This window comes from Saccopteryx leptura, chromosome 1 (assembly GCF_036850995.1).
Source record: "Saccopteryx leptura isolate mSacLep1 chromosome 1, mSacLep1_pri_phased_curated, whole genome shotgun sequence".
In the NCBI taxonomy this organism is placed as follows: domain Eukaryota; kingdom Metazoa; phylum Chordata; class Mammalia; order Chiroptera; family Emballonuridae; genus Saccopteryx; species Saccopteryx leptura.
The window spans coordinates 63307247-63334146 of record NC_089503.1 but is presented as its reverse complement, the minus strand read 5'-3'; the positions used below and the strand labels follow the sequence as shown (position 1 = coordinate 63334146).

General features: G+C 41.4%; 1 protein-coding gene across 2 annotated transcripts in view; it reads left to right on the top strand.

Annotated features, from left to right (window-relative positions):
• The window catches only part of INTS4 (integrator complex subunit 4), a 148573-nt gene that overhangs the window by 17371 nt on the left and 104302 nt on the right, over positions 1-26900 (top strand). For both annotated transcript variants that reach the window (XM_066369295.1, XM_066369288.1), the window contains exons 4-5: positions 1355-1472; positions 9220-9326. In XM_066369295.1, coding sequence (XP_066225392.1) covers positions 1355-1472; positions 9220-9326 — 225 coding nt within the window. The remainder of the gene's footprint in view (positions 1-1354; positions 1473-9219; positions 9327-26900) is intronic.

Below are 26900 nucleotides of genomic sequence, written 5' to 3'. Positions count from 1 at the left end.
CAAACTGTGAACCTCAGAGAGGAGAGTCTCTGAGGCCTGAGATTGGGAGGAGCCCATGTTCCAAGGGGAGTCTGGCTGGAGGGTTTGGACTGAGAGGAGCCCACAGTAGAGGAGACTGGTGAGAGAAGGGCGGCGTCCCCACCTTCAGTCACAGTTCCGAGAGGAAAAAATCTCCATAGAAAGAGAGTCTCAGACAAGAGGTCATCACCCCAAGGCTGAGATCCCGGGACGTAGGAGAGTGGCCTGGCTAGGTGCTCCTAGACTTTCGTAGAAGTCCAGTAGAGGAGTAGAGGCAGACCACCCATAGATATGGGGTCCGAAGTCAAAACCATCCGACCAGGAAGGGGTGTTTTGGAGAGAAATTTGGAGGCCAACTGGGGAAGGGGGAGGGAGAAACACCTTACTTTCTGGTCCAGCAGGGGTTCAGGACAGGGTTAGACTGCTGGCCAATCAACCTACAATTACACGTCCAAACAGAATCAGGGAGTAAGCCCGGGATGAGCTGCTGCTGCCCATTGCTTCCCTGGTTATAAGTTTGGACGGCAAAGAGGGATCGTCCAGGCAGTTAGTACCCTGTCCCGGGTTTCGGCACCAAATGTTGGAATCCATGGGAGTCCGAAAGACCAGAGTAACAGGCAGAAAGGAACCCTGCCTGGCACTTCTCCCAGGGAGAAGAGCACTGGTTACAGACTAGGGGCGAATTATATAGTGTTTGGGAGAGCCTGAGGGGATACTGAGGCAAAAGTCCTGGTATGTCCAGAATGCTCCTCCTTGGGGGGCTTGCCAGCTTCTTGGAATTCCTCTGTCTCAGGGGCAATAGTCCAGTAAGGGTGAAGTCTGACAGATTAGCGGACCATCAAGAGGGCAGTTTGGAATTCACGTACCTATCAGATAGTAGTGCTAAAGTTACTCATTTGTTTATTTTTTTCATTCACTCAAAATATTCTGCGGGTGAACACAGAATACAATGTACAGAGATGTGTTGTGGAATTGGGCATCTGAAACCTGTATAATTATTGATATATTAACAAGCAGTGGTGCTGGCAGTGTTGGTACTGCAAACTGGTGCCGCTCATGTCTAACTGCACAAGAGAGGAAAGGTGCTTTTAATCCCAAAGGTACTTTTAATTTCTGGTTAGAAGTTAATGACATGACGAAGACATAAAAAAAATTCTCACTTACTTTGCAGTATTTGTGTGTAACATACTGATTCTACTTCCTCTGAAGTATGTAAAGTTAAAGCCTTAGAATAGTTGGATCATTGAGTCTCTTTTGAAATGTTAGTTTCCTGTATTCTGTTCGTTGGTTAGCTGAGAACAGAGCATTAAGGTAACAATAGCTTGTTTTGTTCCAGGAAAATGATCCGTCTGTGAGACTGAAAATTGCATCATTATTGGGATTATTATCAAAGACTGCAGGATTTTCACCAGACTGTATTATGGATGATGCCATTAATATCGTGCAGAATGAAAGTAAGTTGCAGTTTAAAAGCTGTACAGTTAGAGCAGAAATTATTAGTTCCTTTTGTATAGAATTTAAAACAAAATATTGTTGTGTTGGAATTAAAAAGGAATTGAAGATAAACAGTGTATTAAAGTTAAAATGTAGTTTTTTAAAAAGATTTTATTCATTTTAGGGAGAGGAGAAAGAGAGATAGAGGAACGGGGCAGTGCGGGGGGGGGGGGGGAGGAGCGGGAAGTATCAACTCAATAGTTGCTTCTTGTATGGCATGGCCTTGACTGGGCAAACCCAGGGTTTTGACAAGTAATCTAATCTCAGCATTCCGGGTTGACTCTCTATCCACTGTGCCATCATAGGTCGGGCTGTTTTTGTTTCCTTTAAAAAAAAATTTTTTTTTTAAATTTTTGGTGACAGAGACAGAGAGAGAGGGACAGACAGACAGGAAGGGAGAGAGATGAGAAGCATCAATTTTTCGTTGTAGCACTTTAGTTGTTCATTGATTGCTTTCTCATATGTGCCTTGACCGTGGGACTACAGCAGACCGAGTAACCTGTTGCTTGAGCCAGCGACCTTGGGTTCAAGCTGGTGAGCTTTGCTCAAACCAGATGAGCCCACGCTCAAGCTGGCGACCTCGGGGTCTTGAACCTGGGTCCTCCGCATCCCAGTCCAATGCTCTATCCACTGCACCATCGCCTGGTCAGGTGAGGCACCTTGGTTGTTTACTGATTCTTTTCTCATATGTGCCTTGACCGGTGGGGGGAGGGGGGTGTTAGCCGAGCCAGTGACCTTGGATTCAAGCCAGCAACCTTGAACTTCAAGCCAGCGACCTTTGGGCTAAAGCCAGTGACCATGGGGTCATGTCTATGATCCCACGCTTAAGCCAGTCACCCTGCCCTCAAGCTGGCAAGCCCACGCTCAAGCCAGCGACTTCAGAGCTTCAAACCTGGGTCATCCATGTCCCAGGCCGAAACTTTATCCACTGCGCCCCTCCCTGGTCAGGCTGAGGATTTTGAATGTCTTTTTTATTTTTAAATTTATTTATTTTTTACAGAGACAGAGAGTGAGTAAGAGAGAGGGATAGACAGGGACAGACAGACAGGAACTGAGAGAGATGAGAAGCATCAATCATTAGTTTTTCATTGCGCGTTGCAACACCTTAGTTGTTCATTGATTGCTTTCTCATATGCGCCTTGACCATGGGCCTTCAGAAGACTGAGTAACCCCTTGCTGGAGCCAGCGACCTTGGGTTCAAGCTGGTGGGCTTTTGCTCAAACCAGATGAGCCTGCGCTCAAGCCAGCAACCTCGGCGTCTCGAACCTGGGTCCTCTGCATCCCAGTCCGACACTCTATCCACTGCGCCACCGCCTGGTTAGGCTGAATGTCTTTTGTAGACAGTGGGAACCATGTAAAGTTTTTTTGAGCAAGGGCATGAAATTATCAAGTCTAGTTTTATTTATTTAAAATATTTTAATTTATTGATTTTCCAGGGATTGGCAGTAGATGAGAAATAGTTGCTTCACTCTCATTTGTCTTGTGTACCTTGACCAGGCAAGTCCAGTGTTTCAAACCATCAACCTCAGCATTCTAGGTTGGTTCTCTATCTACTGCGCTACAACAGGCCGGGCTGATCAAGTCTAATTTTAGAAAGATAATTTGGCCTGACCAGGCAGTGGTGCAGTGGATAGATCATCAGCCTGGGATGCTGATGATCCAGGTTTGAAACCCCTAGGTCACTGGCTTGAGTGCAGGTTCATCAGTCTGAGCGTAGGCTCACCAACTTGAGTGCCAGTCGCCAGCTTGAGCATGGGATCATAGACATGACCCCAGGGTTTCTGACTTGAGCCCAAAGGTTGCTGCCTTGAAGGTCACTGGCTTGAGCAAGAGGTTACTGGCTTAGCTGGAGCCTCTGGTCAAGGCACATATGAGAAAACAATCAATGAACAACTGAAATGCCACAACTATGTGTTGATGCTTCTCATCTCTCTCCCTTCCTGTCTGTCTCTCTCCCTTGCTAAAAAGAAAAATAAAGAAAGAAACAAGAAAGAAGGAGGGAGGATAGGAATTTGGTAGCTCTCAGGAATTTGGTTTTATGAACTAGATGGCTTAGAGAAGAGAGGTTGAAGGTTCATTTTTTTATCCATGTGGAGATGTCCACCCAGCCACCTGTTTTAATGTAGGTCTAGAACTCAGAAGAGAAACTAGGGCTTAAGATTTAGATTAGACCCTGGCCAGTTGGCTCAGCAGTAGAGTGTCAGCCTGGCATGTGTATATCCTAGGTTCGATTCTTAGTCAGGGCACACAGGAGAAGCGACCATCTGCTTCCCCACCCTTTCCTCTCTCCCTTCTCTCTCTCTATCTCTCTCTTCTCCTCCTGCAGCCATAGCTCCGTTGGAGCAAGTTGGCCCCGGGCTCTGAGGATGGCTCCATGCCTTGCCTGAGGCGCTAAAACAGCTCAGTTGCCGAGCAACAGAACTATGCACCAGATGGGCAGCGCATCACCTGGTAGGGGGCTAGCCAGGTAGATCCTGGTCAGGGCACATGTGGGAGTCTGTTGCTCTGCATCCCCGCTTCTCATTTAAAAAAAAAAAGATTTAGATAAGATTTGTATTTAACAGAGGCAAGAGTTAAGCTTAAAAAGCTTAACTTAAAAAGCTTTTCTTGGGTATTATGCAGAATTATTTTTTTGAAGACAGAAATAGGGTGGTGTTGGAGTTTTTTTTCACCTCTCTTCTATTTTCTCTCAATGCCTTTTATTTTAAATCATAAATAGGATTTTTTACTTGTCAGCAATAAATGTCTGAATTTTAAAGAGATCATTGGATTTTGGGGGCTTATATCCACCAGCTTGGCCAGTTTTAGCCCCTGTCTCTTCCCGGTTGCTCTAGAGCTGCTACCTTCACCATAAAGCTAGATGAGTTTTCCGAGTTTAAACTTGGGTTTCTTTAGAATTTTCACTTTCCTAAGAAAGACATCATGGAGAGGATGAATAGATTGGCAAGACTTTCCTATGTCTTTTACAATGCTCTATGAAATCAGTTTATTGACCACTTCTTTCAAGTCATTTATTGGCATATTTCTGATAACTATCATAATCTTCTGGATTCAGTGGACCTGTTGATGCTGAGCATAAAAGGTTTTTTGAATCTGATTGTTACATTTTTTTTAAATTTTTTATTTTATTTTATTTATTTAATTTTTTTACAGGGACAGAGAGAGAGTCAGATAGAGGGATAGATAGGGGCAGACAGACAGGAAGGGAGAGAGATGAGAAGCATCAATCATCAGCCTTTTGTTACAACACCCTAGTTCATTGACTGCCTTCTCATATGTGCCATGACCGCGGGCCTTCAGCAGACCGAGTAACCCCTTGCTCGAGCCAGTGACCTTGGGTCCAAGCTGGTGAGCTTTGCTCAAGCCAGATGAGCCCGCGCTCAAGCTGGCAACCCTGGGGTCTCGAACCTGGGTCCTTCCGCATCCCAGTCCAACACTCTATCCACTGCGCCACCGCCCGGTCAGGCTGATTGTTACATTTTTTAATAAAACCAACACAGAATAAATGGAGCAAATGAATACTGGTGTCTTGATATCAACATGAGCTTCAATCATGGTCTGCCATTTTTCTTTTAAGAGATAGAGAGAGAAAGAGAAGGACAGACAGGAAGGGAAAGAGATGAGAAGCATCAATTCTTCGATGCAGCACCTTAGTTGTTCATTGATCACTTTCTCATATGTGCCTTGACCAGGGGGCTACAGCAGAGCAAGTGATCCCTTGCTCAAGCCATTGAACTTGGGCTCAAGCCAGTGATCTTTGGGCTGAATCCAGTGACCAGTGACCATAGGATCATATCTTTTTTTTTTTTTTTTTTTGTATTTTTCTGAAGTTGGAAACGGGGAGGCAGTGAGACAGACTCCCGCATGTGCCCAACTGGGATCCACCCAGCATGCCCACCAGGGGATGATGCTCTGCCCATCTGGGGCATTGCTCTGCCGTAACCAGAGCCATTCTAGCGCCTGAGGCAGAGGCCATAGAGCCATCCTCAGCACCTGGGCCAACTTTGCTCCAGTGGAGCTTTGGCTGCAGGAGGGGAAGAGAGAGACAGAGAGGAAGGAGAGGGGAAGGCGGGAGAAGCAGATGGGCGCTTCTCCTGTGTGCCCTGGCCGGGAGTAGAACCCAGGACTCCTGCACGCCAGGCCTACGCTCTACCACTGAGCCAACCGGCCAGGGCTAGGATCATATCTTTGATCCCATACTCAAGCCAGCGACCCTGTGCTCAAGCCAGATGAGCCCATGCTCAAGCCAGATGAGCCCATGCTCAAATCAGTGACCTGGGAGTTTTGAACCTGGGTCCTTAGCATCCTAGGCTGCTGTTCTATCCACTGCGCCATCGCCTGGTCAGGCACAGTTTGCTATTTTTTGACCATGGAGCACACATTCTTTTATGGGTAAGATCCATGCCATGGAAATTGGTCAGGCAGTTTTTGCCCTGAACATCCTCAGTAATTAGTTTGAAGTTTCCTTTTTTTTTTTAGGTGAGAGGAGGGGAGTTAGACAGATTTCCACATTCACCCCAACTGGGATCCACCTGGCAACCCCTGTCTGTCTAGAGTCAATGCTTGACTCATTTGAGCTGTTTTTAGCGCCTGAGGCAGATACAGTTGGACCAACTGAGCTATTCTCAGTGCCTGGCATGACACTTGAACCATTTGAGCTACTGGCTGTGGGAAGAGAAGAGAGAGAGAATGAGGAGGGAGAGGAGAGAAGCAGATGGTCGCTTCTGTTGTATTGTATAACCTGACTGGGAATCGAACCCAGGATGTCCATATGCTGGGCCAACACACTCTACCACTGAGCCAATGAGCTAGGTCCTAATCTGTATTTTTAATCCCTTCAGTTTTTTCACCTAGACCCCCACCTAACCTCCCCTCTAGCAACAATCAGTCTATTCTGTATATATATTAGTTTGTTTTTGTTTTGTTTGTTCATTTATATTCTTTAGATTTTACATATAAGTGAAATAAATCATATGGTATTTGTCTTTCTTTGAATGACTTATTTCACTTAGCACAGTACCTAGGTCTATGTCACAAATCATCTGCTTTCTACTTTCAAAAGATTTATTGAGGCCCTGGCCAGTTGTTTCAGTGGTAGAGTGTCGGCCTAGCTTGTGGATGTTCCGGGTTTGATTCCCAGTCAGGGCACACAGGAAAAGTGACCATCTGCTTCTCCACCCCACCCCCTCCCCCTTTCTCCCTCTCTCTCTGTCTCTCTCCTCCTCTCCCACAGCCATGGCTCAAATGGTTCGAGCAAGTTGGCCCTGGGCACTGAGGATGGCTCCATGGCCTCGCCTCAGGTACTGAAATGGCTTGGTTACCAAGCAACAGAGCAGCAGCCCTAGATGGGCAGAGCATTGCCCTGTAGGGTGTTTCTAGCTGGATCTGGTCAGGGTACATGTGGGAGCCTGTCTGCCTCCTTACCTCTCAATTAAAAATAAATAAATAAATAAATAAATATTTTTTTTGCTTTTCCCATCTGCCTACCTTTATTCTCCTATTTTCTCTGTATTTGTAGATTTATAACTTAAATTTTGTTACTCTTATATTAATGAAATTTTAGGAAAGAATAATGATAAACTTGTGATCAATCTACTATGTTTAACTAGAAGTCTTATTAAGAGGTGATTTAACTAATTTTTCTTAGCTTTAGTTATTTATAAATCATGTACTACACCATTTTTGACATCTTACTTCATATCAATACTGTAGTTTACTTAATGCTTTTTTTCTAAGTGGACAATTTTTTTTTAGTTAAATAAAATTAAAGAGGCTCTTTGTACTCTTTGTATTAGCAATGTTAAAAGGGAATTAATGACTTGTGACATCAATAGATAATAACTGCAGTTTTTATTATATATTAAAATATATACATGGTTGTAAATATATGGATAAAAATGATTATGTGAATGCCACCTAAAAACCTCTGGCATACATTCTGCTAGCATTATAAGAACCATATGTATATATTTTTTCCTTTTGAGAAAGAGGGAGAGAGAGACAAGAGAGGAGAAAGGGTAAGAAGCATTGGCTTCGTAGTTGCTTTCACTTTAGTTGTACATTGAGCTTGTCCTGTGTGCCTTGCTCAGGGCTGTGCTAGTGTCTCCTTGCTCAAGCTAGTGACCTTAGGCTTTTCATACCAGCAACCTTTGAGCTCAAGCCAGCAACCCCACATTGTCAGCCTGTGCTCAGAGCCAGCAACCTTGTGGCTTCGAACCAGTGACCTCAGTATTCCAGGGTGACTCTTTATCCATAGCGCCACCACTGGTTGAGACTTGAATCCATGTTAACACAATAAAAATTAAAATTAATAAAAAATTAAAAAACAAAATATAACCAGATAGTATATATTTTAATTTTATTTCTTGATTTTAGAGAAAGAGAAGAAGAGGGAGAGAGAGAAATTGCAATTTGTTATTTCACTTATTTATGCATTTTTGTATATGCCCTGACTGGGGATCAAACTTGAAACCTTGCTGTATTGGGATGACGCTCTAACCAACTGAGCTACCCAGCCAGGGCAAGAACTATATTTTAGAACAAAGCAAAAAATTTAGACAAAGAAGAGAATCTGGCTAAGATGATTGTTACTGATTTTTTTTTCCCGCAGTGAGAAGCAGGGGGTGGGGTGGGTAGGGGAGGCAGACAGACAGACTCCTACATGTGCCCAACTGGGATCCACCCGGCATGCCCACCAGGGGGCGATACTCGGCCCCTCTGGGGTGTTGCTCCACTGTAATCAGAGTCATTCTAGCACCTGAGGTGGAGGCCATGGAGCCATCCTCAGCGCCCAGGCCAACTTTACTCCAGTGGAGCCTTGGCTGCAGGAGGGGAAGAGAGAGAGAGAGAAAGGAGACGGGGAAGGGTGGAGAACCAGATGGGCGTTTCTCCTGTGTGCCCTGGCCAGAAATCGAACCCAGGACTTCCACACGCAGGGCAACGTTTTACCATTGAGCCAACCGGCCAGGGCCTATTGATTTATTTTGATTTGGCTTTTTGCCCGTGTATTAAACATTGAGTATAAAATGAGTCATGCAGATTCTGAGAAGACAAAAGTGAGTCGTGCAATTTTTGCTCTCCAGGTTCTTCCAGTTTCCTGGTTTAATCATATATAAAAATAAGTGTCGTGAAGTGTTACAGTTGATGTAGAGGATGCGGTGGAAGCATGTGGGGGGAAATGGTCCATTCTTGAAGAACTTCATACAGGAGGTGACACTTTAAGATTAGTAGGTGCTTCCTGGGGAGTGGGCTGAGAATGGAGTTGGCTGTAGGTGAAGTCATTCTAGGTAGGGAAATAGGTCTGAACAAAGATAGGAGGACATGAACTTGAAGTAATTGGACAAAAGGGCGCTAGAGGAGGCTTGAAAGAGATGAGGCTAGAAAGGTAGGCAGGCAAGACATTGTAGAGGGACTGGTGTGTGTGTGTGTATGTGTGCCCTGCTAAGGAGTTTGGACTTTATCCTTAAGACAGTGAAAAGCCCTGGAGTTAGTTAAGCACTAACATTTTTGGCCAACCTTTGGAAGACTCAAATATTATATTTAGAAGTGCTGCCTTTAAAAACTTAGCTTTCAGCTGAGGGGAATCAAGGATCAAGTAGTAAAACTTAGCTGACAAAGAAACCTACATTTTTTTACCCAAGTAAACTTAGTTTCTTTAGTGTTCTCCTTTTGAAATTCTACAACACAACTTTTCATCTTCCTTTCTAGAGTCTCATCAAGTCCTAGCTCAGCTGTTGGAAGCTTTACTTGCAATTGGCACGAAACTCCCAGAGAATCAAGCTATCCAGATGCGATTAGTTGATGTAGCCTGCAAGGTAAGAGAATAATGATTAGACACAGGATTGCTTGTTTCTTGAACAGTTTTGGATTATCTGTTGGTGGCTGTAAGAACTGTTTTAGATCAGTGGTTTTCAACTCCGGTCCACGAAAGGATAGTTAACTACCCTGATGTTGCATGAAGATTATTTGTGCAAAGGCATGAAACTTCTGGTGGACTGGCACCAGTCCGCAGACCGGCATTTGAGAACCACTGGCTCAGATCTACAATGTAATTTTGTAACCGAGAATTGCCAAGGACTCACTAGTTTTATGAACTACTTCATTTTGTTGTTTCTTGATGTTGGATTAGAAATAAAGTTGAGTAACTTGTTTTAAAATGAACTTCCTCATTTTCCCAAAAGAAATGAAAATAATTAAAGTAGCTACTGTGGTATACTGTGCCAAATAGAAACACTCTCTTATTAGAGTGCCTCATATCCAGTTTTTCGTTTGTTCCTCACAGTCCTGTAAGTCCTGTTATCCCTGTTTACAAAGGTGGGAATTAAGGTTTAGGGAGTTTAAGTTGTTTAAGTTTTCATTGGTAGGAGGTTGCAGAACCAGGGTATAAACTCTGTTTTTCTGATTCCAAAGCCCATGTTCTTTTAATTATGCTTTGTTGCCTCAATAAACAGACGAACTAGACCGAAACAAGGGTTTAGGAAAGGTTTTTTTTTTTGTTTTTGTTTTGTTTTTTCTGATTATAAAAGAACTGTATACACATTAGTTGTGCCTTTTGATTTAATTTGGAGCATTTAATTAACTGTCATGTATGTGACAGCTCATAAATCTTATAGAATTGGTTTTACTCTTAATCTTTGTGGTAAATTGAAGTTATAAGAAGACAAATATGTTTGAATTGCAGAAGGATATTATATTCATAGAATTAGAACACTATTTCTGAGCTCCAGGAAAAGAGTATTCCAGTTTTCTTAAAAAAACAACAACAACAAATGAACACAAAACACTTTGATAAGTATAACACTAAGAGCCTATGTGGAAAAAACTAGGGTTTGTATGCTTGAGAGAGGAAGTTTATCTCCATGTGAGAGAATATGTATATATGGGAGATTGTGCTTGTGAGAAAGGTGAAATAAATGGTTTGTTATGCTTGAAGTGACAGTTTCTTAAATTTGATTTGAATAAACTTTTTATTATAAAAATTTATGTTCATAGAAACTTTGGAAAGAAAATTAAAAGTATAAAGAAAAGCCTGATCAGGCTGTGACGCAGTGGATAGAGCGTCAGCCGGGATGCTGAGCACCCAGGTTCAAAACCCTGAGGTTTCCGGCTTGAGTGCGGGCTCACCAGCCTGAGCAGGGGGTCACCGGCTTGAGTGTGGGATCATAGGCGTGACCCCATGGTCACTGGCTTGAGCCCAAAGTTCGCTGGTTTGAAGCCCAAGGTCACTGGCTTGAAGCCCAACGTTGCTGGCTTAAAGTCCAAGGATGCTGGCTTGAGCAAGGGATCACTCAGTTTGCTGGAGTTCCCTGATCAAGGCTCGTATGTGAAAGCAACCAATGAACAACTAAGATGCTGCAACAAAGAATTGATGCTTCTTGTCTCTCTCCCTTCCTGTCTCTCTGTCTCTGTCTGTCCCTCTCTGTGTCTCTCACTAAAATAAAATAACAACAACAAAAACGTATAAAGAAAGAACTAGCCTGACCTGTGGTGGCGCAGTGGATAAAGCGTCAACCTGGAATGCTGAGGTCGCCGGTTTGAAACCCCAGGTTTGCCCAGTCAAGGCACATATGGAAATTGATGCTTCCTGCTCCTCACCCCCTTTTCTCTCTCTCTCTCTCTCTTGTTCTCTCTCCTTTCTCTCTAAAAGTGAATAAAAAAAATTAAAAAATATATTAGAAAAAAGAACTACACTCTTTAATTCACTAACTAAAGGTGACCATTATTAGCCTTTCGATGTGTTGCGCTCTGATTTCTTTCTGTATACAAATTGTTTGCTATTTTTTAAATACATAGCTATAATTAAATTTTATATACAATTTTGCTTTTGCTTTTTTACATTAAAGCATAAGTATTTTCCTTATATTTTAAGTGTTTTGTAGACCTTTTTAATGGATGCGTGATATTTTGTCCAATAATTAAACTATAATTTACCAAACTTTCTCCTATTGGAAATTTATATTGTAACCATTCTTAAATGAATATTACTAGTCTAAAATATTTTCTGTATTTAGAGTTATTTTCTAACATAGGTTGTTACAAATAGAATTACTAGTTAAAAGGCTTTAGAGGTTTTTTTTTAAGTCTTTTCATACATTTTGTCAAGTTGTTTTCCAAAGTGTTCCAGTTTATATGTCCACCAGAAGTATATGGGGATGCCTAACTTCACTGTATCATTTTAGCATTGTGTTTCTTCACTATTTGTAGATGCACATAGTAGGGCAAACAACAATTGGAAATAACAGATCTGCCATAAGCTTTTGCAGACTCAATTAAATAAAGACTATGATTCATAGCCACAGTTACTATTTCTTTTTTTTTTTTTTTTTTTTTTTTTGGTATTTTTCCGAAGCTGGAAACGGGAGAGACAGTCAGACAGACTCCCACATGCGCCCGACCGGGATCCACCCGGCACGCCCACCAGGGGCGACGCTCTGCCCACCAGGGGGCGATGCTCTGCCCCTCTGGGGCGTCGCTCTGCCGCGACCAGAGCCACTCTAGCGCCTGGGGCAGAGGCCAAGGAGCCATCCCCAGCGCCCGGGCCATCTTTGCTCCAATGGAGCCTTGGCTGCGGGAGGGGAAGAGAGAGACAGAGAGGAAGGAGGGGGTGGGGGTGGAGAAGCAAATGGGCGCTTCTCCTATGTGCCCTGGCCGGGAATCGAACCCGGGTCCCCTGCACGCCAGGCCGACGCTCTACCGCTGAGCCAACCGGCCAGGGCACACAGTTACTATTTCTAATGCCTAATGTCATTTTATCTGTGATTTTTGTCATACAACGTGCCTTGAAGTTGAGGTATGATTTACATACAATAACATTCACTCTTTGTTAGTAATAATGCAAAGTATGTTCTCTAACCACAATAGAATGACATTAGAAATCAGTAACCAAAATTTGGGAAACCCACAAATATGTGCAAATTAAAACAACATATTTCTATATAACCAGTGGCTCAAAGAAGAAATAAAAAAGGAAATTAGAAAATACTTCTAGATAAATGAAAATGAAGACGGGCAGTTGAAAAGCAATGGTCTATAGAATGTTCTCAAAAGTTTACCCATGTCATAATATGTCAGAACTCCATTTCTTTCTAAATAATATTCCATTATATGTGTATAACACATTTTGTTTATCCATTTGTCTATTGATGAGCCCTTGAGTTGTGTCCACCTCTTGGCTATTTCAAATAATGCTGCTGTGAACATGGTATACAAATATCTCTTTAAGTCCCTTCTTTCAATTCTTTTGGGTATTGTTATGGACTGAATTGTGACCTTCGAGATTTATATGTTGAAGCCTTAGCCCCCAATGTGATTGTGTTTGGAGATAGGGGCCTTTAAGGATGTAGGTCAGGTGAAAGAAAGCCAAAAGCCTGTCCTAATGAGATAGAACTGGTGTCCTTATGAGAAGAGGAAGAGAGACCAGAGTTGTCTCTCTCTGTGTGTGCATTTAGGAAAAGCCATGTGAGGACACAGCCAGAAAGTGGCTGTCCGCTAGCTGGTAACAGGGTCCTCACTAGGAACCTAATTTGCTGGCACTTTCTCTTGGATTTCTGGCCTTCAGAACTGTGGGAAAATAACTTGGTTAAGCCACCTAGCTTGTGGCAGTGCAGACTAATACATGTGTACACTCAAATGTGGAATTTGCTGGATCATATGGTAATTCTATTTTTAATTATTTGAGGAATTGCCACACTTCCACAGTGGTTGTACCATTTTACATTATCACCAGCAATGCACAGGGTTCCAATTTCTCCACATCCTAGCCAACATTTTTTTTCCTTTTTATTTTGTCGCTAGCCATCGTAATGGGTTAAGGTGGTGTCTCATGGTTTTGATTTGTTTTCCTGTAATGATTAGTAATTAGTGATGGTAAGCATATTTTCATGTGCTTATTGTCCAAATGAGATCCCTTCTTTTAAAGAACTCATGAGCCAACAATCAGCCTTATCACAGATATATATAATATAGCACCTTTCTTACAATAACAGAGGTAACTACAAGGTATGAAATTTACTGAGGAAGGAGTATCAAGTGTTTGGGGCAAGAGAAATATTAAGAGCATTCTGGAATAGATGTTATCTCACTTGGGTTTTGAAAGACAAATAGTTTGTTAGGTAGGTAAGAATAGGGCAGGGTTTCTTAACTAATATATATATATTTTTTTCATTTTTCCGAAGCTGGAAACGGGGAGGCAGACAGACTCCCGCATGTGCCCTACCGGGATCCACCCGGCATGCCCACCAGGGGGCGATGTTCTGCCCCTCTGGGGCGTCGCTCTGTTGCATCCAGAGCCATTCTAGCGCCTGAGGCAGAGGCCACAGAGCCATCCTCAGTGCCCTGGCCATTTTTGCTCCAATGGAGCCTCGGCTGCGGGAGAGGAAGGAGAGGGGGAGGGGTGGAGAAGCAGATGGGCGCCTCTCCTGTGTGCTCTGGCTGGGAATCGAACCCGGGACTCCTGCACACCAGGCTGACGCTCCACCGCTGAGCCAACCGGCCAGGGCCCTTAACTAATATTTTTATTTTTTTTTAGTGAGACAGAGACAGAGAGAGAGACAGGCAGGCAGGAAGGGAGAGAGATGAGAAGCATCAGTTCAGGGGCTACAGCAGAGTGAGTGACCCCTTGCTCAAGCCAGCGACCTTGGACTCAAGCCAGAGACCTTGGGCTTCCAGCCAGCGACTTTTGAGCTCAAGCCAGTGACCATGGCGTCATGTCTATGATCCCACGGTCAAGCCAGCAACCCTGCATTCAAGCTAGTGAGCCCGCATTGAAGCCGATGAGCCAATGCTCAAGCCAGCAACCTTGGGGTTTTGAACCTGGGTTCTCTGCGTCCCAGGCCAATGCTCTATCCACTGCACGACCACCTGGTCAGGCTTAACTAATATTGTTTTAATTGCTCCAAAATTAGGGATATGGTGTGATGAGTGGTACTTAAACTAATTAGGGAATTCAGAGAATGTTTTCTAGAGGAAATGGAAATTGAGCTTAGACTTTTTTTTTTTTTTAACAGGGACAGAGAGAGAGTCAGAGAGAGGGATGGATAGGGACAGACAGACAGGAATGGAGAGAGATGAGAAGCATCAATCATCAGTTTCTCGTTGCGACACCTTAGTTGTTCATTGATTGCTTTCTCATATGTGCCTTGACCGCAGGCCTTCAGCAGACTTAGTAACCCCTTCCTCGAACTAGCGATCGTGGATCCAAGCTGGTGAGTCTTGCTCAAACCAGATGAGCCCACGCTCAAGCTGGCGACTTCGGGGTCTCGAACCTGGGTCCTCTGCATCCCAGTCCAGTGCTCTATCCACTGCACCACTGCCTGGTCAGGCACCCCTGGAGTTTTTAGGGACTCTTTCATAAGGGTCTGTGTGGTCCTCTTTTCAACTACGTATTTCAACTGGATTTTCTTCATATATTTCAGATAAAACAATATACTGTTTGTTACAGATTGGCAGTGGAAGCAGAGATGGGTAATTGTAAAAAACATTAATAAGAAAACATTTAAAAATTTTTCTGTTTTACTTTCTAATACAATTAATAGTGATAGACAAAATCTATATAAATGAAAATTTTGGAGGAGTTGTTAATTTTTAAGAATGTGAAGGGGTCCTGAGGCTAGAAACCATTTAAGAACCATTAGGCTACATGCAGGGTCTTACTGAGAAGCCACTGAAGTATTTTGGGGAGATAGCAAGTAGGGAAGTGACATCAGATTTGCATGTCATGAGGGTTATTCTTGAGTTATGGAGAAGTGACTGGAGAAGAGGTGAATATAGTTGTGAAGAGACCAGTTAAGATGTTAGCGAGAGATTATAATATCAATAGTTTGGATTAAATTGTTGGAAAAATGTGGATAGATTTGAGAAATATTTAGGGCATAGTAAGTGATTGAGCCGGGTGAAGGAATTGTTGAGGATGATTCCTAGGTTCCTGGTTTATGTGCCAGATTAGATGGTGGTGCCTTTTGCTGAGAAAGAGAATTCTGGGAAGGCACTGGGTTGGGTTCAGAATTAAATACAAACAACCCAACAATTTCAAACTTAAGAAAAAATTACAAAAATAGTATAAAGAATGTCAATATATTTTTCTCCCTCGTTCACAAGTAGTTAACATTTTGTTGCATTTGCTTTATCATTATCTATATATACACATTATCTTTTCTTGAACCATTTAAGAGTAAATTGCAGCCTGATCAGGCTCTATCCACTGATAGAGCGTCAGACTGGGATGCAGAGGACCCAGATTCGAGACCCTGAGGTTGCCAGCTTGAGTGCGGGCTCACCTGGTTTGAGCAAGGCTCACCAGCTTGAGCCCGAGGTCACTGGCTCAAGCAAGGGGTCACTCGGTCTGCTGTAGACCCCCCCTCCACCCGTCAAAGCACAAGACATTTTTGAGAAAGCAATCAATGAACAACTAAGGTGCCGCAACATAGAACTGATGCTTCTCATCTCCCTTCTGATCTGTCTGTCTCTATCTGTCCCTCTCTCTGACTCTCTCTGTCTCTGTCACCAAAAATTAAAAAAAAAAAAATTGCGGACATCATGTCTTTTTAGTAAATAATACTTATATGTGTATTTCTTAAAAAGAAGGATAATATTTTTATAACCACAATATAGTTCTCAAAGTCAGGAAATATACCTGGCCGGTTGGCTCAGCGGTAGAGCGTCGGCCTGGTGTGCGGGGGACCCGGGTTCGATTCCCGGCCAGGGCACATAGGAGAAGCGCCCATTTGCTTCTCCACCCTCACCCCCTCCTTCCTCTCTGTCTCTCTCTTCCCCTCCCGCAGCCAAGGCTCCATTGGAGCAAAGATGGCCCGGGCGCTGGGGATGGCTCCTTGACCTCTGCCCCAGGTGCTAGAGTGGCTCTGGTCGCAGCAGAGCGACGCCCCGGAGGGGCAGAGCATCGCCCCCTGGTGGGCAGAGCCTCGCCCCTGGTGGGCGTGCCGGGTGGATACCGGTCGGGCGCATGCGGGAGTCTGTCTGTCTCTCCCCGTTTCCAGCTTCAGAAAAATACAAAAAAAAAAAAAAATCAGGAAATATAACTTTGATACAATATTATAATACTAATTTGTAGACTTCATTCAAATTCTACTTCATGTCCTGCTATTTTTTCTTTTTCTTTTTTTTAAGTGAGAGGAGGGGAGATAGACTGCTGAATGTGCCCCAAATAGGGTCCACCTGGCAAATACTCGTCTGGGGCCAATGCTTGAATCAACTGAGCTATCCTCAGTACATGAGGCCAATGCTTGGACCAACTGAGCTATCCTCAGTGCCTGGGGCTGATGTTCAAACCAATGAAGCCACTGGCTGAGAGGGGAAGAGAGAGAGAAGGCGGGGTGGGAAGAAGCAGATGGTCACTTCTCATGGGTGCCCTGACTGGGGATCAAACCCACGATGTCCACATACTGGGCTGACACTCTATCCACTGAGCCAAGTAGCCATGTCTAAAAATAAAATTTAATAGATTAACATTGGTCCATAAGATCACACAGGTTTCAGGTGTAAATAGCCACGGCACATGACCTGTCCATTGCGTTGTGTGTGCACCACCCAGAGTTAAACTACTTTCCATCAGTATGTGTTTGGTTCCCTTTACCCTCCACTACCCCCCCGCCCCCTTCTCTGTGGTAACCACCATACTTTTGTCTGTGTCCATGAGTCTTAGTTTTATATCCCACATATGAGTGAAATTATCTAGTTCTCAGTTTTTTCTGACTGGCTTATTTCGCTTAGCATAATATTCTTATCAAGGTCCATCCATGTTGTCGCAAATGGCAGTATTTCATCTTTCTATGGCTGAGTAATACTTCATTTTATATATGGACCACATCTTCTTTATCCAGTCTTCTGTTGAAAGACAATTTGGTTGTTTCCATGTCTTGGTCACTGTGAATATGGGGTGCATATGTCTTTGTGAACAAATGTTTTTAAGTTTTTCAGGTAGATACCCGGTAGAGGGATTGCTGGATCATATGGTAACTGTATTCTTAATTTTTTGAGGAACTGCCATACTGTTTTCCATGGTGGCTGTACCAGTTTACATTCCCACCACAGTGAATGAGGGTCCCTTTTCTCTATAACCTTTCTAATACTTGTTATTTCCTGTCTTGTTGATAATAGCCAGTCTAACAGCTGTAAGGTGGTATCTCATAGTTTTTTGTTGTGTTGTTGTTTCTTTGTGGGTTTTTTTTTTACAGAAACAGAGAGAGAGTCAGAGAGAGGGATAGACAGGGACAGACAGACAGGAACGGAGAGATGAGAAGCATCAATCATTAGTTTTTCGTTGCGCGTTGCAACTTCTTAGTTGTTCATTGATTGCTTTCTCATATGTGCCTTGACTGTGGGCCTTCAGCAGACTGAGTAACCCCTTGCTCAAGCCAGCGACCCTGGGTCCAAGCTGGTGAGCTTTTTGCCCAAGCCAGATGAGCCTGCGCTCAAGCTGGCGACCTCGGGGTCTCAAACCTGGGTCCTTCCACATCCCAGTCCAACACTCTATCCACTGCGCCAACGCCTGGTCATGCGTGATATCTCATAGTTTTGATTTACATTTCTCTAATAGCTAGTGAAGATGAGCATTTTTCATATATCTTTCTGCTGTTCGTCTTTATGGGAAAGCTGTCTGTCCAAGTCCAAGTACTCTGCTTTTTTTTTTTTTTTTTTAAGCAAGAGAGAGAGAGAGAGAGAGAGAGAGAGACAGGGACAGGCAGGCTGGAAGGGAGAGAGATGGAAATATCAGTTCTTCATTGAGGTATCTTAGTTGTTCATTGATTGTTTTCTCATATATGCCTTAACCCGTGCCTCCAGCAGAATGACTGACCCCTTGCTCAAGCCAGCGACCTTGGACTCAAGTCAGTGACTTTTGTTTGGGCTGAAGCCAGTGACCATGGGGTCATGTCTGTGATCCCATGCACAAGGCAGCCACCCTGTGCTCAAGCCAGATGAGCCTATGCTCAAGCCAGTGACTTCGGCGTTTTGAACCTGGGTCCTCAGCATCCCAGTTCGACCCTCTATCCACTGCGCCACTGCCTGATCTGGCAGCCTCTGCCTATTTTTTAATTGATTGTTTGGTGTTGAGTTTTATGAGTTCTTTATATATTTTACATATTAAACCCATATCAGAGTTGTTTGTAAATATCATCTCCCATTTGGTTGGCTGTTACTTTGTTTTGTTGTTGGTTTCTTTTGCTGTGCAGAGCTTTTTACTTTGATACAGTCCCATTCATTTATTTTTGCCTTTACTTCCCTTGCCTTTGTGCCTTGGCAAATTCATAAAATATTCTCTATGGTCAAGATCCATAAGTTTAGAACCTATGTTTTCTCTTCTTTTTCTTTCTTTTTTTTCTTTTTAATTGATTTTAGAGAGAGAGAGACAAGAACATCAATCTGTTCCTGTATGTGCCCTGACTGGGGATCGAACCAGCAACATCTGTGCTTTAGGACAATACTCTAACCAACTGAGCTATTTGGCCAGGGCCCTATGTTTTTTTCTATGTAATTTATTGTTTTAGACCATTTATTAAGGTCTTTGATTTATTTTGAATTAACTTTTGTACATGGGGACGAACTGTAGTCAAGTTTTATTCTTTAGCATGTGGCTTTTCAGTTTTCCCAGCACCATTTACTGAAGAGGCTTTCTTTTCTTCATTGTGTTTTGGTTCCTTTATCAAAAAATTTTTTGCTCACATACATGTGATTTTCTGGGCTCTCAATTCTGTTCCATTGCCTGCATATCTGTTTCTCGTACAATACCATGTTTCTTTCTTTGTTTGTTTTTTAGGAGAGGAGGGGAGATAGTGAGGTAGATTCCCACATGTGCCCCAACCAGGATCCACCCAACAACCCTGTCTGGGGTTGATGCTTGACTACTGAGCTATTTTTGGTGCCTGAGACTGACATGCTCCAACCAACTGAGCCATCCTCAGTTCCCAGGGCCATGCTTGAACCAATTGAGCCACTGGCTGCAGGAGGGGAAGAGGGAGAACAGGGAGATAGGGAGGGGCAGAGAAGCAGATGGTTGCCTCTTCTGTGTGCCCTGACGGGGAATTGAACCTGGGATGTCCATATGCCAGGCTAACACTCTATCTGCTGAGCCACGGGCCAGGGCCACCATGCTATTTTGATAATTGTGGCTCTATAGTATAATTTGAAGTCAGGTAGTATGATACCCCCGACTTTGTTCTTTTTTCTCAGGATTGTTTTGATAATTCAGGTCTGTGGTTACATACAAATCTGATGATTGTTTTGCTCTATTTCTTTAAAAATGCCATTGGGATTTTAATGGGGATTGCATTAAATCTGTATATTGCTTTGGGTCGTGTGGCCATTTTAACTATGTTGATTCTTTCAATCCATGAACATGGAATATCTTTTTATTTCATTGTGTCTTTTTCAATCTTGTAGTTTTCAGTATAGAGGAACTTCACATTCTTTGTTAAGTTTATTCCTAGAGCCCTGGCCGGCTGACTCAGTGGTAGAATATCAGCCTGGTGTGTGGAAGTCCCTGGTTTGATTCCCGGTCAGGGCATACGGGAGAAGCGCCCATCTGCTTCTCCACCCCTCCCCTTCTCCTTTCTCTCTATCTCTCTTTCCCTCCCTCAGCCAAGGCTCCATTGGAGCAAAGTTGGCCTGGGTGCTGAGGACGGCTCCATGGCCTCTGCCTCAGGTGCTAGAATGGCTCCAGTTTCAGTGGAGCAGTGCCCCAGATGGGCAGAGCATTGCCCCCTGGTGGGCTTGCTGGATGGATCCCGGTCAGCTGCATGTGGGAGTCTGTCTCTCTGCCTCCCTGCTTCTCACTTCAGAAAAATACAAAAAAAAAATAGAAAAGAAAAGAAAGAAAAATGTATTCCTAGGTATTTTATTATTATTTTTGTTGGCAATTGTAAAAGAAATTGTTTTTTCATTTCAATTTTTTTGAGGTTTTGTTGTTGGCGTATAGGAAAGTAGTAAATTTTTGTATATTCATTTTTTATCCTGTGACTTTACTACTGTGTTTGTTAATTGTTTCTAATAGGTTTTTTGGTCAAATCTTTGGGTATTCTTTCTCTTGCCTAATTGCTCTAGCTAGGACTTCCAGAACTATGTTGAGTAATAGTGGTGAGAGTGGGCATCATTGTCTTTTTCCTGATGTTAGCGGAAAAGCTTTCAATTTTCCACCATTGACTATGATATTGGCTGAGGAGTGTCTATATTGCTATATATTGTCTTTATTATGTTGAGCTACTTTCTTTTTATACCTACTTTATTGACTTTTAATCATGAATGGATGTTGTATCTTATCAAATGCCTTTTCTGTACCTATTGATAGGATCCTAAGATTTTTGTCCTTTGTTTTGTTAATGTGGTGTATTACATTGATCAATTTGCATATGTTAAATTATCCTAATTATCCTTGTGTTTCTGGAATAAACCCTACTTGATTGTGATAATTATTTTTATTTTTATTGACTTATTAAAGTGAGAGGAGGGAAGATAGACAGACTCCCTTCCGTATGCGCTCCAATCAGAATTCACCCAGCTTCCCCCTTCTGGGGCCAATGCTCAAATCAACTGGGCCAACACTTGAACCAACCCAGCCACTGGCTGTGAGAGGGGAAGAGAGAGAGAAGAGAGAGAGGGAGTGGAAGATAAGCAGATGGTTGCTTCTCATGTATGCCCTGACCAGAGGTCAAACCTGGGATGTCTGCACGCAGGGTCATATCCACTGAGCCAACTGGCCAGGGCTATTTTTATTTTTATTTTTGAATTTATTGATTTCAGCAAGAGAGGAAGGGGGAAGAGAGAGACAGGAACATCAAGCTGTTCCTCTGTGTGCCCTGATATGGTTTTGGGATGGAACTAAAACCATGATTATTATTTTTTAATATATTGTTGTATTCAGTTTCCTAGTATTTTGCTTAGGATTATTACATCTATATTTGTCAGTGATATTGGTGTGTATTTTTTTAGTGTGTGTGTTTTCCTCTGCCAGATTTATGTTGGTCTCATAAAATAGATTAGGAAGTATTACCACTTCTTCAGTTTTTTGGAAGACTTTGAGAAGGGTAGGTACCAAATCTTCTTTGAATGTTTAGTAGAATTCACTAGTAAAGCCATCTGGTTCTGGACTGTTATTTTCTGAGATGGTTTTGATGATTGTTTTCATTTCCTTACTGTTTATTGGGCTATTTAGGTTTTCCACTTCTTCATGATTCAGGCTAGCAATATTATATAGTTCTAGGAAGTTATCCATTTCTTCTAGGTTATTTAATTTGGTGGCATATAGTCTTTCATAGGATTCAAGTATGGTCCTTTATATATCTGTGATGTCTGTGGTAACTTCTCTTTTTTTCATCTTTGATTTTTTTTTTTTTCTTTTTTTTTTTTTTTTTTTTTTTTTTTTTTTATTTATATAATTTTATTTTTTTAATGGGGTGACATCAATAAATCAGGATACATATATTCAAAGATAACAAGTCCAGGTTATCTTGTCGTTCAATTATGTTGCATACCCACCACCCAAAGTCAGATTGTCCTCTGTCACCTTCTATCTTGTTTTCTTTGTGCCCCTCCCCACCCCCTATCCCTCTCCCATTCCCCCCTCCCCCCCCCCCGTAACCACCACACTCTTATAAATGTCTCTTAGTTTCACTATTATGTCCCACCTACGTATGGAATAATACAGTTCCTGTTTTTTTCTGATTTACTTATTTCGCTTCGTATCATGTTATCAAGATCCCACCATTTTGCTGTAAATGTTCCGATGTCATCATTTCTTATGGCTGAGTAGTATTCCATAGTGTATATGTGCCACATCTTCTTTATCCAGTCATCTATTGATGGGCTTTTTGGTTGTTTCCATGTCCTGGCCACTGTGAACAATGCTGCAATAAACATGGGGCTGCATGTGTCTTTACGTATCAATGTTTCTGAGTTTTTGGGATATATACCCAGTAGAGGGATTGCTGGGTCATAAGGTAGTTCTATTTTCAGTTTTTTGAGGAACCACCATACTTTCTTCCATAATGGTTGTACTACTTTACATTCCCACCAACAGTGTATGAGGGTTCCTTTTTCTCCACAGCCTCTCCAACATTTGCTGTTACCTGACTTGCTAATAACAGCTAATCGAACAGGTGTGAGGTGGTATCTCATTGCCGTTTTGATTTGCATTTCTCTAATAGCTAAAGAAGATGAGCATCTTTTCATATATCTGTTGGCCATTTGTATTTCTTCCTGGGAGAAGTGTCTATTCATATCCTCTTCCCATTTTTTTATTGGATTGTTTGTTTGTTTGTTGTTGAGTTTTATGAGTTCTTTGTATATTTTGGATATTAGTCCCTTATCTGAGCTGTCGTTTGAAAAAATCATTTCCCATTTAGTTGGCTTTCTGTTTATTTTGTTATCAGTTTCTCTTGCTGAGCAAAAACTTCTTAGTCTAATGTAGTCCCATTCATTAATTTTTGCCTTCACTTCTCTTGCCATTGGAGTCAAATTCATAAAATGCTCTTTAAAACCCAGGTCCCTGAGTTGAGTACCTATGTCTTCTTCTATGTACTTAATTGTTTCAGGTCTTATGTTTAGATCTTTGATCCATTTTGAGTTAATTTTTGTACAGGGGGAGAGACTGTAGTCCAGTTTCATTCTTTTGCATGTGGCTTTCCAGTTTTCCCAGCACCATTTATTGAAGAGGCTTTCTTTTCTCCATTGTGTGTTGTTGGCCCCTTTATCAAAAATTATTTGACTATATATATGTGGTTTTATTTCTGGACTTTCTATTCTGTTCCATTGGTCTGAGTGTCTATTTTTCTGCCAATACCATGCTGTTTTGATTGTCGTGGCCCTATAATAGAGTTTGAAGTCAGGTATTGAAATGCCCCCAGCTTCATTCTTTTTCTTTAGGATTGCTTTGGCTATTCGGGGTTTTTTATAGTTCCATATAAATCTGATGATTTTTTGCTCTATTTCTTTAAAAAATGTCATTGGAAGTTTGATGGGAATTGCATTAAATTTGTATATTGCTTTGGGTAATATAGCCATCTTGATTATATTTATTCTTCCTAGCCAAGAACAAGGTATATTCTTCCATCTCATTATATCTTTTTCGATTTCCCTTAACAATGGTTTATAGTTTTCATTATATAAGTCCTTTACATTCTTTGTTATGTTTATTCCTAAGTATTTTATTTTTTTTGTTGCAATCGTGAAGGGGATTGTTCTTTTGAGTTCCTTCTCAGTTGTTTCATTGTTGGCATATAGAAAGGCTATTGACTTCTGTATGTTAATTTTGTATCCTGCGACCTTACTGTATTGGCTTATTGTTTCTAGTAGTCTTTTTGTGGATTCTTTGGGGTTTTCGATGTATAGTATCATATCATCTGCAAAAAGTGATACCTTTACTTCTTCTTTTCCAATATGGATGCCTTTTATTTCCTTGTCTTGTCTGATTGCTCTGGCTAGAACCTCTAGTACCACATTAAATAAGAGTGGAGAGAGTGGACAACCCTGTCTTGTTCCTGATTTAAGGGGGAAAGCCTTCAGTTTAGTGCCATTTAATATGATGTTAGCTGATGGTTTATCATATATGGCCTTTATCATGTTGAGATATTTTCCTTCTATACCCATTTTGTTGAGAGTCTTAAACATAAAATTGTGTTGTATTTTATCAAAAGCCTTTTCTGCGTCTATTGATAAGATCATGTGGTTTTTGTTCTTTGTTTTGTTGATATGGTGTATTACATTAACCGTTTTACGTATGTTGAACCATCCTTGAGATTCTGGGATGAATCCCACTTGATCATGATGTATTATTTTTTTAATATGTTGTTGTATTCGATTTGCTAGTATTTTGTTTAGTATTTTAGCATCTGTATTCATTAGAGATATTGGTCTGTAGTTTTCTTTTTTTGTGCCATCCTTGCCTGGTTTTGGTATGAGGGTTATGTTGGCTTCGTAAAATGTGTTTGGAAGTATTGCTTCTTCTTCAATTTTTTGGAAGACTTTGAGTAGAATAGGAACCAAGTCTTCTTTGAATGTTTGATAAAATTCGCTGGTATAGCCGTCTGGGCCTGGACTTTTATTTTTGGGGAGGTTTTTAATGGTTTTTTCTATTTCTTCTCTACTGATAGGTCTGTTTAGGCTTTCTGCTTCTTCTTGACTCAGTCTAGGAAGGTTGTATTTTTCTAGGAATATATCCATTTCTTCTAGGTTGTTGAATTTAGTGGCATAAAGTTTTTCATAGTATTCTACAATAATTCTTTGTATATCTACGGTGTCCGTGGTGATTTCTCCTCTTTCATTTTGGATTTTGTTTATATGAGTTCTTTCTCTTTTTTCCTTGGTAAGTCTTGCCAAGGGTTTGTCAATTTTGTTGATCTTTTCAAAGAACCAGCTCCTTGTTCTATTAATTTTTTCTATAGTTTTTCTGTTCTCTAATTCATTTATTTCTGCTCTGATTTTTATTATCTCCTTTCTTCGGCTGGTTTTGGGTTGTCTTTGTTCTTCTTTTTCTAGTTCCTTAAGGTGGGAAGTTAAGTGGTTCACTTGGGCTCTCTCTTGTTTGTTCATATATGCCTGAAGTGATATGAACTTCCCTCTTATCACTGCTTTTGCTGCATCCCATAGATTCTGATATGTCGTATTGTCATTTTCATTAGTCTGTATATATCTTTTGATCTCTGCACTTATTTCTTCTTTGACCCATTCATTTTTTAAAAGTATGTTGTTTAGTTTCCACATTTTTGTGGGATTTTTTTCCTCTTTTTTGCAGTTGAATTCTAGTTTCAAGGCTTTATGATCAGAAAATATGCTTGGTACAACTTCAATTTTTCTGAATTTGCTGATGTTGTTTTTGTGGCCCAACATATGGTCAATTCTTGAGAATGATCCATGTACACTGGAGAAAAATGTATACTCAGTCACTTTGGGATGAAATGTCCTGTAGATGTCTATCATATCCAGGTGCTCTAGTGTTTTGTTTAAGGCCACTATGTCTTTGTTGATTCTCTGTTTGGATGACCGATCTAGAGCCGTCAGTGGTGTATTGAGGTCTCCAAGTATGATTGTGTTTTTGTCAGTTTTTGTTTTAAGATCAATAAGTAGCTGTCTTATATATTTTGGTGCTCCTTGGTTTGGTGCATATATATTAAGAATTGTTATGTCTTCTTGATTCAGTGTCCCCTTAGCCATTATGAAATGGCCATTTTTGTCTCTGAGTACTTTTCCTGCCTTGTAGTCAGCATTATCCGATATGAGTATTGCTACACCTGCTTTTTTTTGGATGTTATTTGCTTGGAGTATTGTTTTCCAGCCTTTCACTTTGAATTTGTTTTTATCCTTGTTACTTAGATGAGTTTCCTGTAGGCAGCATACAGTTGGATTTTCTTTTTTAATCCATTCTGCTACTCTGTGCCTTTTTATTGGTGAGTTTAATCCGTTTACATTTAGTGTAATTATTGATACTTGTGTGTTCCCTATTGCCATTTTATATCTTGCTTTCTGTTAGTTTTGTGTCTTGTTTGATCCTTCTCTTTTGTTTTTCTATCTTTTGTTTTTATTTGGTTGTATTCCATACATCTTTCCACTGTTGCTATCTTTTTTATCTCATGTGCTTCTGTGGTGGTTTTTTCAATGGTGGTTACCTTTGAATAATGAAAAGGGTCCCTACCCTGTTCATTGTAGCAAACTATTTTGTGAGTACTTTTGCACTCCATCGTCCTTTGCTACTGTTAATCTCCATCTTCTCCCCCTCTTTCTTTTTGTTGTTGTCACAGTTTAAATTTGGTTTTATTGTGTTCTTCTTGGAGCTTTTACTTGTGGCTCTGTTTTTTTTTGTTCTTTGTATCTGATTGGAGAACCCCCTTTAGTAATTCCTGGAGTGGGGGTTTTCTGATGATAAATTCCCTCATCTTTTCTGTATCTGTGAATGTTTTTATTTCTCCTTCATATTTGAAGGATAGCTTTGATGGGTATAGTATTCGTGGCTGAAAGTTCCTCTCTTTCAGGACTTTAAATATTGGGGTCCATTCTCTTCTAGCTTGTAGAGTTTCTGCTGAGAAATCTGATGATAATCTAATGGGCCTTCCTTTATATGTTGTATTCTTCTTTTCCCTGGCTGCCTTGAGAATTTTTTCTTTGCTGTTGGTTTGTGTCAATTTCATTATGATATGCCTTGGAGTAGGTTTGTTGGGGTTAAGAAAACTTGGAGTTCTGTTTGCTTCTTGAACTTGAGGCTTTAGTTCTTTCCACAGGCTTGGGAAGTTCTCATCTATTATTTGTTTAAGTATGTTCTCCATTCCATTTTCTCTCTCTTCTCCCTCTGATATACCTATTATTCTTATGTTATTCTTTTTGATGGAGTCAGATAATTCTTGTAGGGCTATCTCATTTTTTTTAATTTTTGAGTCTCTTTCTTCTTCTCTCTG